At 48.7% G+C, this 17,479-nt stretch overlaps 1 protein-coding gene across 1 annotated transcript; it reads left to right on the forward strand.

Moving 5' to 3' along the window:
* Nucleotides 1-2,383: 2,383 nt before the first annotated feature.
* On the forward strand, nt 2,384-15,991 carry SLC22A7 (solute carrier family 22 member 7). The gene is made up of 10 exons (XM_034060785.1): nt 2,384-2,829; nt 4,654-4,757; nt 8,810-8,964; nt 10,348-10,516; nt 11,608-11,725; nt 14,097-14,206; nt 14,295-14,509; nt 14,994-15,102; nt 15,567-15,774; nt 15,920-15,991. Exons 1-10 carry the CDS (start codon nt 2,443-2,445, stop codon nt 15,989-15,991), a joined length of 1,647 nt encoding a protein of 548 aa, XP_033916676.1. The 5' UTR covers nt 2,384-2,442.
* Nucleotides 15,992-17,479: the final 1,488 nt, after the last annotated feature.

The raw sequence follows: 17,479 nt of genomic DNA on the forward strand, positions 1-17,479 counted from the left end.
AGGAACCACAGTCCAGTTCGACTGCATGGCAAGTTCTTGGCCATCACATCTGGCATGCATCACAGAGGCCCCATCTGTGGACAGCCCCACTGGCATCCGTCATCACTTCGGATCACGTCTTGGAAACAAATAAACGATGACACCATTTCTTGTCCATATCAGACACAGCTGTCATTAGATTTGTTTTTTCCAGGGGATTCTCGATCATGCCATTAAAAGCCTGTCTACCTTTTCATTGGTGTTTTCTCCCATTTCTTATCGTTGCTACACGTGAAGCAGAAATACTCCCTGAATACTTGGCAAGGGACCTTGGCTACGGTTGTGCTTGGGTTTCATTCCAGCTGTGTGCCAGGTGTGGCTGCAGCTGGACCTGCGCATTCGCATGCTGGAAGCGGAGCAGGAGCAAACCACTTGGGGCAGTTTGACTCTGCTCTGTACTCACACTACCTGTTGGTGCCATCATAGATGGGGGGGCAGGCACTTTCATTCTGGTGTGTTTATGCTTTGTAAATGAGGGATAAGAGCTATGGGTCAGCCTGCTCAAGGGTTGTGGGTCTTGCAGGAGGAACAGAGGAGTGAAATGTTCCCATCACTCCCCCTCCCCCAGCTGAGGCAGCAGGAAGGTCACTGCCACCAGCAGCCCATTGGGGGTTATAACTCATTAATCCCTTCACCATCTGTCTCATGGCGCCGGTCTCCTTCCTGCACCAAAGGAGCATCTCTCCACCCAGGTAAGGCTGATGATAGGAGGAGCCCAGCAAGAGCTGGATGGGCTGGGCATGGTGCAGGCAGCTCATGGTCCTCCCTCCTCAGCCACCCCCTCTGGAACCGCAGTGACTGCTTAAGGGGGTGTCTTGTGAGCAGGAGGGCACTGAGCTGGTGAGGGCACGAGGAACACTCTGGAAGTTCATGAGCACTGCCAGGGATGGGGCAGCCACAGCTTCTCTGGACACCCTGTGCCAGGGCTTCACCACCCTCACAGTGAAGAATTCCTTCCTAATGTCTCATCTCAATCTCCCCTCTGTCAGGTTAAAGCCATTCCCCTTGTGCTGCCCCTACAGGCCCTTGTCAAAAGCCCCTCTCCAGGTTTCCTGTGGGCTCTTGACAAGTATTTGGCATCCCCACAAGGAGAAGAAAGAAAGACTGCAGAAGAAAAGCACACACATGTGAAGGAAGAAGCAAAGTCTTCTTTCCAGCTCTACAGAAGCAGCAGAGGAGTCCTCCTACCAAGCCCCAGCTGTTTGAGGCAGGTCCTGGCTCTAATTAACCACATGGCAGGGAGCAGGCAGTCACAGCACCTGCACACATGCTGTGCATTAACTACATCTGGCGACTGGTTAAATGAACACAACTGGGTTAGAGAAATGCAGCCACCTGCTGCTGCATACGTTAAACAGGGGCCCCAGGAGCTGCAGAGCACTGGCCTGTATCCCCATCTCTAATGGGGAGGCTGGAGCTGCTTTGCAGTTCAAATCCACAGCAGGATGTCAATGGCAGCTCCTGTTCCTTGCTCTTAGAAGACCAGTGGGGAAGAAAAATAACTTGTCCTTTAGTTCAACTTCAGCTTAAACTGTAACCCTGGAGGCACAGCGCTGTCAGGTGTCCCTGCTTCACTCCTGCATGCTTCCCCCTTGCTTGTCCCAGGGTAACACCAAAATGGTTTGCAGTGTTGGTTATTCATGGGTGACCAGGAATGCTGCTCAAAAGAGCAAAGATCTCCTCAGGTCACAGCATGGTGTCCTCTTCCTACTAAGTGTGAGCCCATGGTGCTGCCTTGCTCAGCATGCTTTGTGCCCTTGCATCTGGGTGGCAGCCTGTGCTGTGTGATGTAGAGCTGTGTGAGGTACAGCAGCATGATGTAGAGCAGTCTGATGTACAGCTGTGAGACGTTCAGCAGTGATGTACAGCTGTGTGATGTAGAGCTGTGTGAAGTACAGCAGTGATGTACAGCAGTGTGATGTACAGCAGTGTGAGGTACAGCTGTGTGATATAGAGCAGTGATGTACAGCACTGATGTACAGCTGTGTGATGTACAGCAGTGATGTACAGCAGTGATGTACAGCAGTGTGATGTGCCTCAGTGTGATGTACAGCTGTGTGTTACACACCAATGATGACCTCTCTTTCAGCCTCTCAGATGTATCCTCCCTGCTTTCACAGCACTATTCCTAACATGGATCTCACTCTCAGAAACCCCAACAGAAGGAAAGGACTCTATAAAGAGTAAGCACACTTGAAGCAGATGTTGTGTGCACACAGGATCATTTCTTTGGCTCTACCCCAAATGGAGAGTTTCACTGTGACTTTTGACAACCTTTCAGCAAGGTCTCAAAGTCCAGTGAAGAGGCTGTATGAAAACCATGGGAAGTTGAGCTCAAGGACACAGACCGCTTTCCAAGCTCATGTTGCTGCTCCTTGGTACGGAGTTGAATGAGAAACCTCCATGGAAGAGATGAAATTTGAGGATCTCTTCCTAGAAATCGGCGGCTTTGGCAGATTCCAGATTTTGGTTCTGTTTATCCTCTGCCTCCCGAGAATTAACCTTCCCATGCACTTCCTGCTGCACAACTTTCTCGCTGCCACCCCCCACCATCACTGTGCAATTCCACCCCGAGAGGCATTTGAGAACCTCACCACGGAGGAAGTTCTGCTCATCAGCATCCCCCGGGATCCCGATGGCACCTTCAGGTCCTGTGAGATGTTCTCGCAGCCCCAGTTTCAGCTGCTGCTCAACTCCTCTCTGCAGCCAGAAAACAGCTCCATCATCCAGCACTGCCAGCACGGATGGGTCTATGACCACTCACAGTTCATCTCTACCATCGCCACACAGGTAACACCAGGCCTGGGATCTAGCTGATAATGATGTTAGCTCAGTGCTTGGAGGAGCAGATGGAGAGGTGATCACTGGGTGCACAGAATCAAAGGGGAAGCTTTGCATTTTAACCAGTTACTTGTTAGGAAAGGTTTCTTGGGATGGGGAAGCTCTGAAGCACTTAGAATCCAACATCATCATTATTATCATTGTTATTATCATCTTGCTTAGATTAATAGTTAGTAGCCAACATTTCTCATTGTAAGCATCTTCATTTGATGGAGAGATGGGTGAGGAGGGAAGGAAACACATAGAGGAAGTTCTCTGGGCCACATGGCATTCACACAGGATTGCACCCTGTCAGGATTTCATGAGCCCACAACTCGCTTTCTGGATTTTCCAGACACTTTGTAACTTCTATTCCCTTGGCCACCCCTCACTGATGTCCATCTTCCTCCTCTTCTCCCTGAATCAGTGCTGCTTCTCTTCTATCGCCAGTGCCTCTTGCTGTCAAGCCAAGTGTGCTCCCCAAGGGCCTCCCACTGAGATGGACCATATGAAGTTAAATGTTATATAGGTACATAAATACAATTGGATTCAATGATCTTAAAGGTCTTTTCTAACCTGTATGATTCTATGATTCTATGCTGACTGGCCATGACCTTGAGCCTGCCCAAGGTCCCTGCCCATCAAACATTAACCACCCCCCTTCTGTGCTAGGGCTAACAGTGATTCCTCTGGGTGTTAATGCTTTACCTTCCTTGAGAAGTGGCCCAAATCACAGGAGGCCTTAGGGAAGGGGATGAATTGGTCAGACAGAAGGGGCATGCTTGGGTTAGAAATGCCAGTTCTGGGTGTCCCAGTGAGAGCAGAGCCGAGTCTTAACCTCCCCACCACCACTACCCCTGCTTTCGGCAGCACAGAGGTGAGGGGGCACCAGGTCTGTCCCTCACTTCTGCACTGCTTCAGGGAGAAAGGCACAGAGCACCCTTGGTGGGAAAGGGAGAGGAGGTTCCCTGCAACACAGATGCTGAGCACAGAGCCTCGTGATGCTGCACCCACAGTGCACGAGCAACAGGACAGGGCTTTCTGTGGGGCCCTCTGCTCTCACTGCAAGAAAGGTTGCTCAAGGTCTGGCCTCGGCAGAGAGGCTTGGGGCCAGGTTGATGATTAAATCCAGTTTTGCCAAGTCTGCACATAGAGAAGTCTCACTCTGCAGCTTGGCCACAGCGTTCAGTAATGATTAGCGACATTCACACCCCCAAGAAAGCAGAGTGATGCTCAGTAACTTAATTAAGGAAGAATGTGTAGAGCAGCTTAGTAAGAAACCAGTAAGTTGGCATCAAGAGCAAGGATTTGGTTTGAGTCCCCCTCTGCCCACCCTCTGCCCTGCATGGACAACTGCAAATGAAACCAGTCAGGGCAACAGTAACTGAGTATCAACAGGATATTCTCTCACCGCAGGTTGCAGCTCATCTTGCAGCTCACTGCAGATGCCCATCTCACCAGGGCAGCCCCCAAAGCATGACAGAGGGAACTGGGTGAGACATGCACCAGGGGGAGGAGAGCAGCTGTTGCAAGAGCTCCATAAGTGGTACCCAGGAGAGCTTCCTGATGCCCAACAAGTGTTGATGGAGAGGCTGACACAGTGTCTGAGTTCTGTAAGATGCAGCTTTATGTATACCAGGACTCTGGCACTGTCCTTTGTGCAGTTTAGTGCAGGGCTCTGCCCCTCAGTCAGATTTGGGTGACATAAATTGCAAAGCACGATGGCTGACCACCAGAGGAAGGGATGTGAACAGGCAACAGAGACTGAACTGTCACTCTGGCCTTGTGTTTCAGTGGGACCTCGTGTGTGAGCACCGTGGACTGAACCAGGCGACTGCAACCTTCTTCTTCATTGGCGTGACAATAGGGGCCGTGATATTCGGATACCTTTCAGACAGGTTTGACCCCTTCCAGGTTGCTCCTCCAGAGCTTCTGTTTCACAAAGGCCAGGTTGGATGGGGCTTGGAGCAACCTGGTCTGGTGGAAGGTGTCCCTGGCTGTGGTGGGGGTTGGAACTAGAGAAGCAGAGTGAAGGAGGCTCTGGTAAGCAGGGAGGCATTCCCCAATGGAAGCAATGAGGAAAACCAGAGCACACCTGCTCTCTCTGGCTAAATGTCAGCATGTGGTAATATGAACCTTAAAACCAATAACCTAGGAAGGGCATCAATTAAGAAATCAAATACAGCAGGAGCAGGAAACCTACCAGAGAGTGTGTAGTGCAGGCACACAGTCAGGATGTGCTCTGTACTGCAGGCTATTCGTTATTCAATGCCTGAGTTTCCTTTGGGAGCAAACAAGCTTCCTGATTTCCTTCCTCTGGGAGCAAACAAGTGTTAGTGTGCATCAGGCTACAGAATCACTGCATAGCAAAGGGGAACAGCTCCACAGTATGAAGTACCTGGAGACTCAGTGTTAAACATGGGGGGTTTACATCCATATCTTTGCATGTGGGTACACTGATATACTTTTACAAGGACCCAAGACCTGGCTGATCTTCAGACTGCGTGTCCTGACTTTGTATCTACAGCAGTTTTATAGCACAGCTGGGGGGAAACTAGTTCAGGAGCAGGACAAAATAAGGCAGAAGAGAGGAGGTACGGGGCTTGCAAAAGACTCTGCCTTACAAACAAACTGGGTTGATCTGAATGTGCTGTGAACAGAGCATGTGAACAGAGAAGATCCCATCTACATAGGCTGCAGGAAGTTTCCTTCCCGATGGTTCCTAAAGAAGCTGAGCTGTCCTAGGATAAGAACAAAGGTCTCTGTGTGACTAAATAAGTGATTAAAAGCCAGGAAGGAGAGTGGAGATGTAAGTGTTCACGTGTGACAACAGAGGGAGACTGGTGCTTGGGCTTGTGTGCTCTTCAGCACATTCATAAGTTATCATAGAATCATACAAACAAATAGGTTGGAAAAGAGCTTTAAGATCACACCTTTACCCCAGGACCACATCTAACACATGTCATTAAGGGTCTCATTACCTGGAAAAGGAGCAAGTGAGTGAGGTGGTGATGCTGAGTGGCCAGCTCAGTAGAGAGTCTGTTGAGAGACCTGCAGGAGGAGCTCAAAGAGCCCTGCGACTGGGTGGGAGCAGCAGAAGACAAAGTTTCACATAGATTAATCTAAAAGAGAGAAACAATTATAACTTCCCACTTAAAATGGAGGCCTCTGAGCTGACAATGGCTGCTCAGGAGCAAGACTTTGGGCTATGACAGACAGCTTGAGACAAACAGAATCACAGAATAGTCAGGGTTGGAAAGGACCTGAAGATCATCCAGTTCCAACCCCCCTGCCATGGGCAGGGACATCTTCCACTAAACCATGTCACCCAAGGCTCTGTCCATCCTGGCCTTGAACACTGCCAGGAATGGGGCATTCACAAGTTCCTTGGGCAACCCATTCCAGTGCCTCACCAACCTAACAGTAAAGAACTTCTTCCTTATATCCAATCTAAACTTCCCCTGTTTAAGTTCCAACCCATTACCCAGCAATGCGTAGCTGCTGGGGAAGTAAATGGAAAAGTAAGAATTATTAGGAAAGGAATATAAAATGAAAGAGAATATCACTATGCAGTAACATTAAATACACAGTGACCCATCTCAAATACAGCGTGCAGGTCCCTTCATTGTCCTTCCCCACCTCCAAAAGTTACAAAAGAAATCACAGAATGGTCAGGGTTGGAAAGGATCTTAAGAACATCCAGTTCCAAACGGAGAAAGCTTGGAGAAACTAACGAAGACCAAGTTATGGCTTGAGCAGGACCCTAAAAGGACCCTTTGGTCTGCTCATATGGCCTATAACAAGGGTTGGAGAGGCATCAGCCTGGAGCAGAGCTGACTGCACTGCCCACCCCAGCTCCCTGGCACTGGGCACACAGCTCCCCTAAGACCCCATAAGGGGACCCCCCTTAGCAACTGTTCTCTCTAATAGAGACAAGGACCCCCTTGTTTGTTCTGACAGTAATGCAGGGATGTCATCTCCAGGGTTCCACAGTGAAAACCATCTGCTCCTGGAATTCCATTCCAGTTCAGGTTTGGTTTGTTCTAAGCCAACACAGACGTTTGGATACAAGAACATCTCTTGGCAAATTTCACCCTGGTAAATCCTCCAACAACCTAAACTGTGAACATATATATGCAAATACATACATATATATGTTGTTTCTGTTGTTGCCTGCTCTTTGCCAAACACTCCGTTTGTACCTTGTCCTTGCACAGAGCCAGCTGTATGACACTTTGGCCACCTTCCAGACTGGGATATTAATGAAAACAGCTTTTTTATTCATTTTCTGCTTTTGCAGTTTGCTCCTTCTGTTGCATTTTCCGCATTTAACCTTTCAGAGGTTGTGCTTTCCCACCTCTCCCTTTGAAGACAATTGTAGCAGCATTATTCCTAGTGCAACAGGAAGCCTGCGGTTCAATCCTGCCTCTGCTCTCCCCAGCTGGTGGTGTGCTTTAGCTGAGGGAGCCCAGTAATGGGTCCATAAATAGCACCCTGCAGGGAACCTCATGGGTTTATATCCTTCTTACTGTATTGTCCAGAAAAGTCTTCATTTAATAAAAGCATCTTCTTTCTTAGGCAGTTCCCTGCTGGAAACCGGAGCCAGCTCCGGGGTGTATCTGGGTAGATTCATTAGCTACCTGCTGCAGGAAGTCATTTGTGATCACCTTTAGGAATGTTACTGTGGCATTATATCCCAGCACATCACCTCTGCCCCTGGAGCAACTGTTCTTGCCACCATCCTTTTCAGGTGCCCACTGAGAGAGCCCTAATGCCAGAACTGGATCAGGATTTCAGACTGAACATTACCTGCTGACAGGGTTAATGTGCTACTCCAGTTCTATCCTCAGCTTTGTTCATATGCAGGGCTGATTCTCATCAGAAGGTTGATGCCTGGTGCTCCATTACGTACACACACATTTCTCTCTGTGTGTGTATTTATGTGTATTTGATTTTCTGTGCTACTCCACACCGTCTACACAAGGCTTTGCACCAAGAGTAAGAGGTGCTACAGTTTCCAAACCCCTTGGGGAATGACTTCCTCACAGACCCCTCAGGACATCAGGGCTATTTGCACATGTGGGCTGACATTGGGATTCTTTTTATTTTCCTTTGGGATCTTTGTTTTCCATCCAAAGGTGGGGTGGAAGTGTCATGGCTCTCTCTCCTCCTTGAGAGCAGTGGCAGTGGCTGGTCCTGAGTGAGCCACAGGAGAAGGAATTGCTGAGCCAGGCACAGAGACAGCCATTGGAGATATCAGTGTGCCACCAGCATGATGGCCAGTCATACTGAACACCTTCATTGATGACCTGGATCAAGTGCACCCTCAGTAGATTTGATGGGGAATGGCTGAGGGAGCTGGGGCTGGGGGTTCAGTCTGGAGAAGAGAAGGCTCAGGGGGAACCTTACTGCTCTCTACAACTGCCTGACAGGAGGATGGAGCCAGGAAGGGCTGGGCTCTGCTCCCAAGGAACAAGGGATGGGACAAGAGGAAATGGCCTCAAGCTGCACCAGGGCAGGTTTAGGCTGGATATTGGGAACAATTTCTTCCCAAAGGACAGTCAGGCATTGGAACAGGCTGCCCAGGGCAGTGCTGGAATCACCATCCTTGGAAGTGTTCACAAACTGTGTAGACCTGGCCCTCAGTGCCATGGGTTAGTGGTGGCCTTGGCAGTGCTGGGAATGGTTGGACCTGGTGAGCTTAAAGGTCTTTTCCAACCCAGTTGATGGTTCTATGAGGTTTCAAGCTGACAAACCTGGTTTTGATGATGGCTTTGAACAGAGGAAGGTGATATATTGTTTTGATCAGTGCTTCTCTTCCCATTGGAGAGCTCTGGGGGCAGGCTGGTCTTCTGAATGGTGTCACACTGCAGTGGCACTGGCTGTATCCAGAGCCCCTTTGCAGAGCTCCAGGTTTTCACTGCTGTAACCCAGGCTGTGCTCGTGGCAGGTTCGGCCGGAAAGCCATGCTCCAGCTGTCACTTGTGTGCTCGGTCATGTTTGGGATGCTGAGCGCTGCCTCCGTGTCCTACAGCATGCTGGCCATCACACGGACCCTCACCGGCGTGGCCTTGAGTGGCGTCTCCCTTATTGTGTTGCCTCTGGGTAAGTACATTGGGGTCTGTGAATGCCCAGTTGCATAGGGGGGACTTGTCTATTAGACAGCAGGGTAGAGCTAGTACAGGAGCCTGAAAATCATTATGTGTATGCAATAGCACTACAGACAGCCAAAAGAACATCCCTCCTGGGAGGATCCAGGAATCACAATGCCCTGTTCATCTCATTAATGGTTGAACAGTCTTCTCTAAATATAACACCCACTTATAAGCTGCAATGTTAACAATTGCAGTCCGTGCTCCATCATTCCTGTTTAGGATCATTAGTAGCACAATAACAGACATAAACCGAAGTATCTGCCCCTTTCCTCTGACACCGAGTTCTCACCCCTCAAACACGTTGTTAAGACAATCCATCAGCACTGCCATGTCTGCAGCAGGAGGATGGTGTGTTATCCGCAGGGTATTCCCACCTCCCCAGTCTTCAGTTTGCTCACAGCTCTCCCGAGTTCCCAATCCGTATTTTTAGAAAGAATGTGAGGGAAGAACCACCCAAAAAAAACAAAATCATGCAGAGCTCGGCAAACCTGAGGCTGAGGAATTGAGGTATTTATGCCGTAAAACCAAGTTCCAAACTCCAGGGTACCCAGCAGAGCACTGGGTGATTCTGTAGATAGAGTTGGGATGTCCTAACCAAGACTCATTGTACCCAAGAGCAAGTTACAGGGACAGCAAAAAAACATCCAGCCTTTTTGCAGCTATAGCCAAAACCCAAGCCAGAATGGCTCCAATACTGTATAAACCCACAGGAGACCTGACAAAGGTTGCTATGGTTATTATTGTTGTACAGGTTGATGCCTGCAAGAAAAAGCGGAGCTTGGGAGGGACATTTCTGGTTGTTAGAGGTTGCAGCAAGATGTCAAGAACTTTGGGGGGAAAGTGGCTTTTATTTCACACTCTCAACAAAAAGACCACTCTCTAGTATGGCTTCACACATGCATTGGTATCCACTCCAGATGGATTCCACATGAATAGCAATTCATCCTCATACATTTCTTTAGTCTGGATTAACGAGTGGGCAGAGAAATGGGAAAGTGTGCACTGTGGACAGGGGAAAAGGGTTTTTGATAAAGACAACCATTCAAATACTATTGAATGGGATTTAAAATCACCTAATGTGTTTTTTGCACTGTTCCTTACTGTGTGCCCAGTATTTCTTCTTCTAAGGCTTGCTTTCAGCTGCTCACAGCTTTGCCAGAGGTTAAGCATCGTGGATGAACGTTTTTAATGCGTCAAATGTCAGCAACCAGTGGAGCTTTCCTGGAGGAGAACACCAGGGATGTCACCTTGCATTGCCCTTGTTTAAAGCCCTGCAGACCCCTTCCTGGAGGAGCCCTGTGTGTCCCAGCTGAACACTGCCTCCCTCTTGCAGGGATGGAGTGGGTGGACATTGAGCACCGCACTTTCTCCGGGATCCTGACTAGCATCTTCTGGAGCATTGGGAACATGCTGCTGGCCATGGTAGCGTACTTGGTGCGGGAATGGCACTGGCTACTAGTAGCTGTCACAGGACCTTGTCTTCTGAGCATTGTCTGCCTGTGGTGAGTGCAGCCAAATGGCTAGTGGGGATGGGAGCGGGCTCTGGGGACAAGGAGGAGACAGGACTGAGGCATTTGGGGACTGGTTGCAGCACAAAGGAGCAGGATTTGGTGCTGTAAGCACTGTCAGTCATGGCTTAGAGCAAGAAAAGAGAGCCCAATAAATGCCGTCAGGAGCAGGTCAGATCCCTGGGTTTAATCCCTGGTAGACTCAAGGTAGATCATCTATCCACCCTCTGTCCCCACCTCATCTGGGAGGACACCTTTGGTACCAGCTTTTCCATATGAGCCTATGACATCTGCAAGCTAGGTCACATGCACTTCCCATGGTTTTTCTCAGCTGTGGAACCATCCTGATGGGTCAAATAATACATCTACTTTCTGTGGGCTACTTCCCTCTTGTAGCATTATTTAAGCAATACTTTACATCTCTTATGCCTTAAAATGGGACATGGTTCGTTTAATCAAAGAAACTAATTTTCCTCCTCTGTTTTTTTTCTTCATGTAGTAACACAGATAGAATAGAGGGTTGATCCACTGGCACTGTGACTAACATAAAGTTTATTGGATCAGTTTATTCAATGATCCAAAGTGGTTCCAATTCCTGGCTGGACAAAAGTCCCATGTCAAAATAATATGGGTATATATATATATATATATATATATATATATATAATGTGGGTATTCCCACAAGAACAGCTCTGCAGCAGAACAGCATCCCCTGTCGCTCAGTGATTAACATGGATGCTTCACCAGGGGCCACAGCCTCAATGATTTAGACCCCAGCTGACTGCCTTGTGCAGAAGGCTTTGATAATGGTGAAACCCAAATCGTTTTAGCAATGAACAAAGTAAATGTAGAGCTCACTAAATTCTTTCTACAGAGTAGTATTTTTATATCCTACAATTTCAACATTTACAGCAGACTGTACTCGTTTAAGGGTAGAACAGCATGCACGTGTGACAAGGGTGTCCCATTACTACACCACAGTTGCTATTGGTAGCTGAGGTTGAAGGCTCCTAGAGAAGACCCCTGTCTTTGGCCAGGGGTGGAAAACACAGAGCACCAACAGGAGCCCTGTCCTCTCACACCAGGTGGGTCCCGGAGTCTGCCCGGTGGCTCATAGCCAATGGCCAAGTGAAACAAGCTCACAGGAATCTGCTCAGATGTGCAAGAATGAACGGGAGGAAGGACTTCACTGTCTCACCAGAGGTGAGAAACTGGAGATCCAGACACGTGTTCTTCCTCCCCCATTTTCTCTCTATTTTACATCCACTTGATACCTGAAGCAATGCTCAGCCTGCGGTGTCATCTGTGGGCACTGTGGTCCCCAGTGTGCTGTTTCACTCTAGAAAGCAGCTATATCCACTCCTAAAACAAAGCAGCAGCTCAGCTCCCATAAGGCCAGCAATCCCCTTCATTCAGTGAGGTGTCTTTTCATTCATTATTGCCATGACAAGAAGCCTCAATGCACTGGATGATGGACTAAATACACAGCAGGAGAGGAGCACAGCCTGATAAAATAAAGCAGAGGCATCTCTCCCAGAACAGAGTATGCAGATGCATGAGCAGTTTGTGCAGCTCAGTGTTTGCCTTCTTGGTTGCTTTAGTGTTTGCCAAGTAGAGTGCTAGCAGAAAGCAAACACACATTAATAGCATGTAGTTGGCATAGTTTCTCTCATATTGCACTTCAGATGCATGTAGTGTTATCCAAAAATGCAAAAGCTAGTCCACCTTAGGCTGCCTTTAGTGTACATGTGAACCTGTCAGCCATAGTGCCCTAGGGATGCAAAGGATGCAGCAAAGCCACTCAGCTAGGTGACTGGACAAATAAAGGGCAAGGAGAACCCTAAAAACTGGCCATCTACCTTCAACTCCTCCTACCTTTTACCAGGGTCAAGGTACAAGACTGATCTGGAGATCTTAATCTTGTGCTGAGATCTGTCTTTAAAATGTATGTTTTGCAGTTAGACTCACAAATGCTGACACCTTGGTCCATGGTGCTTTCCTAAGGACACTGTTGGCTCCAGCTGGACGTGATAAGCTCAAGAGATGTCCCAGTTCTAGGCAGGACTCAAACGCCAAGCAGAAGCTGGTCTCTCCCTCTGGAGAAACACCAGAGCATAGTCTGTGATCACACCAAACCTCCACAGCCAGGCTTGGATGGTTGTGTATCCGACACCTCTAATCATGTGGACTAATTTGGCCCACATGATTTATATTGACCTTCCCAAGAGCAACACAGCTCAGCTGTGAAATTCAGTGGGCACACAAGTTTGTGGCTCACTAAACACTGATCTCCTCTTTCGTGTCCATTGGTTTTCCTCTCACAACCCTAGGCACCAGCATATGAGCCCTATGCATGGTTCTGCTGCACCTGTGTTCACCCACTGCTCCTGCATCCACACCATTTCCTTATCCAGCATGTCATTTATTAAAAGCAGTTTCTTAATATCTATTGAAGAGGCAATTAGCCCTTTTGACTTACAACACAAAACCAGTGTTTAATCATGTGGGGAATGATGAGTTTATGGGTTGTGGCAGACAGGAGCTGAGTGTGACTCTGCCTTGCCTTTAATCAAGCCAATAGCTCTGACTAAACATGTAACAATAAAATGTTATATCCTTTTCCATTCAGCCTTGGCTGATGACTCTATTTCAGAGGGCACTGTTGTACTCTCATACTATTCCAAGGTTAGGAAATGTAGCTGGGACTTCCCCACCATACTGTGGCCACTGGACCATGATCAGGAAAGGCTTGCACTTGTGACACCTTTAGGTTTATAAGGACATACTTGGTTTATCTTGTTCATATCCAAACATGATTTGTCTGACTCAAGTATGCTTTATTGATTTGACCAGGCACCAGTGTGGTTTGATAACTTATAAAGGGAATAACTGATTCTCCTTAGCTCAGAAGCCTTTGATTGTGAAAGATGTATGATCTTGGGATAGGTGCACAGCACGTTACTGACATACTCTTAGGTTTAATGGTGTTGCCTTATAGAACTGGTTAAGGAATTTCCCAGTGTGATGTCTTTTTCAGTAATGAAAGCTTTATCACTCATCCAGGGACTGCAAAGAATAGTATGCAATTAGAAATAAAATCTTAGCTCTTCCCTAGAGAAACAGGCTGTGACTTACAGCTATCTATCCTCTTCCTAACACTTGCTTTCATTTGGCACAATTCTTTTAACCAGAGAGCTCTCTGGGCTGGGATTTCTCTTTTATTAGATATTTCCACAAGTCTCGAGCCCCTGGACCTGTTCAGCATCATCTTAACTGTAGGTGATGCTCTAGGCCTGCAGATTCCCTCATCCTTCTCCCTCCCCAGCCATCACTGAATTATGTGCATTTTAAGTTTCTTGTGGTTCTCACTGTTCTGACTCTCTCAGTTGTCCTTCCACATGTCAAAAAATCTGGCTAACAATCCACACTGGACAATGTATGCTCAGAGAATTGTTCTGCAGTGGAAACCTATGGGAAATCCAAGGTGGAGCTGGGAAAGGCAAAGGCCCCAGCCTGTGTAGAGTTTCCTAAAAGTACAGCAGCTGAGCTATCTCCTTCTTTCCACCTCCCCCAGGCCCTCAGAAAGATGGCGACAGATAAGAAGCCAGGAGGGAGTTACTCCTACATCAGCTTGTTCAGGACACCAGTCCTGAGGAAGATCTCTCTGTGTTCAGGGGCTGTGTGGTAAGCAGCATCACTTCACATGGCAGGGGAGGTTCTGCAGTTCTCCAGCTGGATTTCCCTAACCCCCATCTCTACACTCTCCCTACAGGTTTGGTGTTGCCTTCTCTTATTATGGCATGAGCATGAACCTTACAGGCTTTGGGCTCAACATGTATCTCTCCCAGTTTGTCTTTGGCGTCATCGAGATTCCAGCCAAGATGATCATGTATGTGCTGGTGAATCGAATCGGACGTCGGCAGAGCCAGGCGTGGTCGCTCATCCTGACTGGACTGTGCATAGGAGCCAACATCATCATTCCCAAGCGTGAGACCTCCATCCATTCTTGATAAAGGGGAGGGGTCCATTCTGTGCTGCCCTAGAGGAGAACCACAGAACTTGCTCACAGGCAACTCTGTATAGACATGTCCTCCACCTCAAGGCCACCTGTGGGACAAGGTTGCTACTGTGGGCTAGCCCTAATATTTAGTGGCAAGATGGCCTTGAGTCACTGGGAAGTGGCTAGCAAAGGGCACAGTGATGGCAAGGTGAAGTGCCTACCTTTAGTATAGACACTGGAAAATGGGAAATGTCAAAGCTTATCCTTTCATCAGTTCAAGCTCCCACTTGGGCTAATAGTTACCAAACTTACTGATCCAGACATTGGAGACAGCAGCTCCAGACCTATGAAGCTCCATTTTGTCTGTAGGAGCATTGAACCTTCTTCCTTCTTGTATCTGAAGCCAAAGGAAACTTCTTCCTAGAGGCTGTTAATGCACCATTGTCTTAAATGCCTTCTCTTTCCTTCTAGCCTTCACCTCCTTGCGCTCTGTAGTAGCCATTGCGGGCAAAGGTTTCTCAGAATCCGCATTCACCACTGTTTTCTTGTACACCTCTGAGCTCTACCCCACCATACTGAGGTAAGAAATGCTACTTGCCTGAGTGCACAAGCACAAAGATGGGATGTCACCTGCAGATATTCACCATCAGCACCAGGATGTGCTGTTGTTGAGAACGCAAGTCTGATGCCTTGCCTCTAGAAGTAGCAGGTTCTAGGGGATTACACATACACACTGATCCCAGGAAGAGAATCATAGAATGGCTTGGGTTGGATCCAGTTCCAACCTAGTGGCATCCTCTGGACTCACTCCACCAGCTCCACATTCCTCAGTGCTGGGGGCAATTATCATTGTATGAAGATACAAATATAGAAAACAAAACAACCCAGAAAAAAAACCTGGGGAAGGGGGAGAAGCCTCAGCACTTATAGAAAAATATGGGGAAGGAGCAGAGGGTCTGCACTTTCTCCCAAGTACTGACATAAAAGAAGTCACCCTCTGTTCCTTGTGGTGTTCTGCACCTCCTCAGTGCCCTCCCTTTCCAGGCAGAACGGGATGGGGTACACCTCCTTCATGGCACGCCTCGGCGGGGCTTTGGCCCCGCTCGTGTTTCTGCTGGATGAGGTGTGGAGGTCTCTGCCCGAGGTGACCTACTGCGGTGTAGCGGTGTGCTGCGGCTCGGTGGCCTTCCTCCTCCCGGAGACCCTCAATGTGTGCCTGCCTGAGGGCATCGAGGACATCGAGAAGACACAGTGAGTCAGCTCCATCCTGCCCTGCACACAGAGCCTGCTGAGACAGGCAGGGGACCCCCTCTCTGTAACTGCACGTCTGCAGGTGGCAGGCAGTGGGGATGGGGCTGTCAGCTTCCTCTTCGTCTGTCCATCTACCCAAACCTGCTTTCTTTCCTTCCAGAGAGAAAGGGCCAGCACAGATCAGTGCTGCGGAGAGCATGCCGCCTCTGCTGAAGTGACCCCATGGGACAGCCACTGTGTAGGACTGCAAAACCAGGCTGTGCTCTGACCTGTCAATGAAAGAACCTTTACTGGGCACCCAGTCTCTCCCTGCAGGGAAAAGGGGCTGAGAACACTGGAGGAAGGAGGTGGATCATGAAAGCAGCTGGAAGGAGCTAACCCACTCTGTAGTGTGACCATGAGCAAGAATGCAGAAGTCTAAAATGGTGTGGAAATAAAGTGCTAAGCTCTTCCAGTCTTTGCCCTTGTTGGACTGGCAGCACCTTTCAGATCACTGCACAGCCCTCCAGAAACTACCATCTACTGATTTACACACCACAAAGAACACAGTGCAGCAAGAAACAATAGTGTGAATTGTACAAACCCAACTCATCTCCTGTACATCTGACTGGGTGGTGGATAAACCATCAGCTGTAGAGACAAATACCTCTTGAGTTTGGAAACTGGGCATTTCTCACTCTGAGGCTCAACACCAGCAAAAACCACACACAGGAATCTCACTGAGAATGGGAAAACTTCAAGTATTTGTCCCAAATACACAAAGACAAAAACAAGATTTTGCAGATTACTTAAATGTAGTGTACGTAAGCACCCTTTAAGCTAAAAAAAACCCAAACCCAACAAATCAAAACATACCACACTGCTAAAAAGAACCTTTGCATGGCATATTTCCTAATCCATTACTGAACTTCATTCTGCTTACTGGTCTATAAACATTGATCTTAAATTTATGTAATGCCTTTGTATTTTGACCTTCCTTCTCCAAACAATGACATGAGCCACCAAGTTATCTACAGATTTGGAAGCCTGACAAACAGCACTTTTCCTAAATTGGGAAGAGAGAATGGTTGCAGCATCTGAGTCCCGGGGCACAGTGATTCCCTGGGCTGTGAGGGGTTTAAAGCACAGAGCTATGGGGGTAACACAAACCGAGGATGCATCTGGAAGTGGATGGAGACTCATCCCAGGTCAACAAGCACCTCCTAGTACAGACAAGCTACTTGCTTCAATAGAACCCCAGACTGGTTTGGGTTGGAAGTGACCTTAAAGCTCATCCAGTTCCAACCCCTGCCACGGGCAGGGACACCTTCCACTAGACCAGGTTGCTCCAAGCCCGTGTCCAACCTGGCCTTGAACACTGCCAGGGATGGGGCAGCCACAGCTTCTCTGGGCACCCTGTGCCAGGGCCTCAGCACCCTCACAGGGAAGAATTTCTTCCTAATGTCTCATCTCAGTCTCCCCTCTGTCAGGTTAAAGCCATTCCCCCTTGTCCTGTCCCTTATCGGGAGCCCTGCTCCCGCTGCCGGTGACGCAGTGCAGGACACGGTGCCTGTGCCTCGGGCGCAGCCCGCAGCGGTACCGCAGCAGCACGGGCGGTGCGCGCTGCACCAGAGCCTGGCCGCGGGCAGGGCCGGGGGTGATCTCCCCGCACAGGGCCGGACGCTAACGGCCAGCACCGCCGCTCGGTACCGGTACCGGTGCCGGTG

The sequence above is a fragment of the Melopsittacus undulatus genome, chromosome 3, assembly GCF_012275295.1.
Source record: "Melopsittacus undulatus isolate bMelUnd1 chromosome 3, bMelUnd1.mat.Z, whole genome shotgun sequence".
In the NCBI taxonomy this organism is placed as follows: Eukaryota; Metazoa; Chordata; class Aves; order Psittaciformes; family Psittaculidae; genus Melopsittacus; species Melopsittacus undulatus.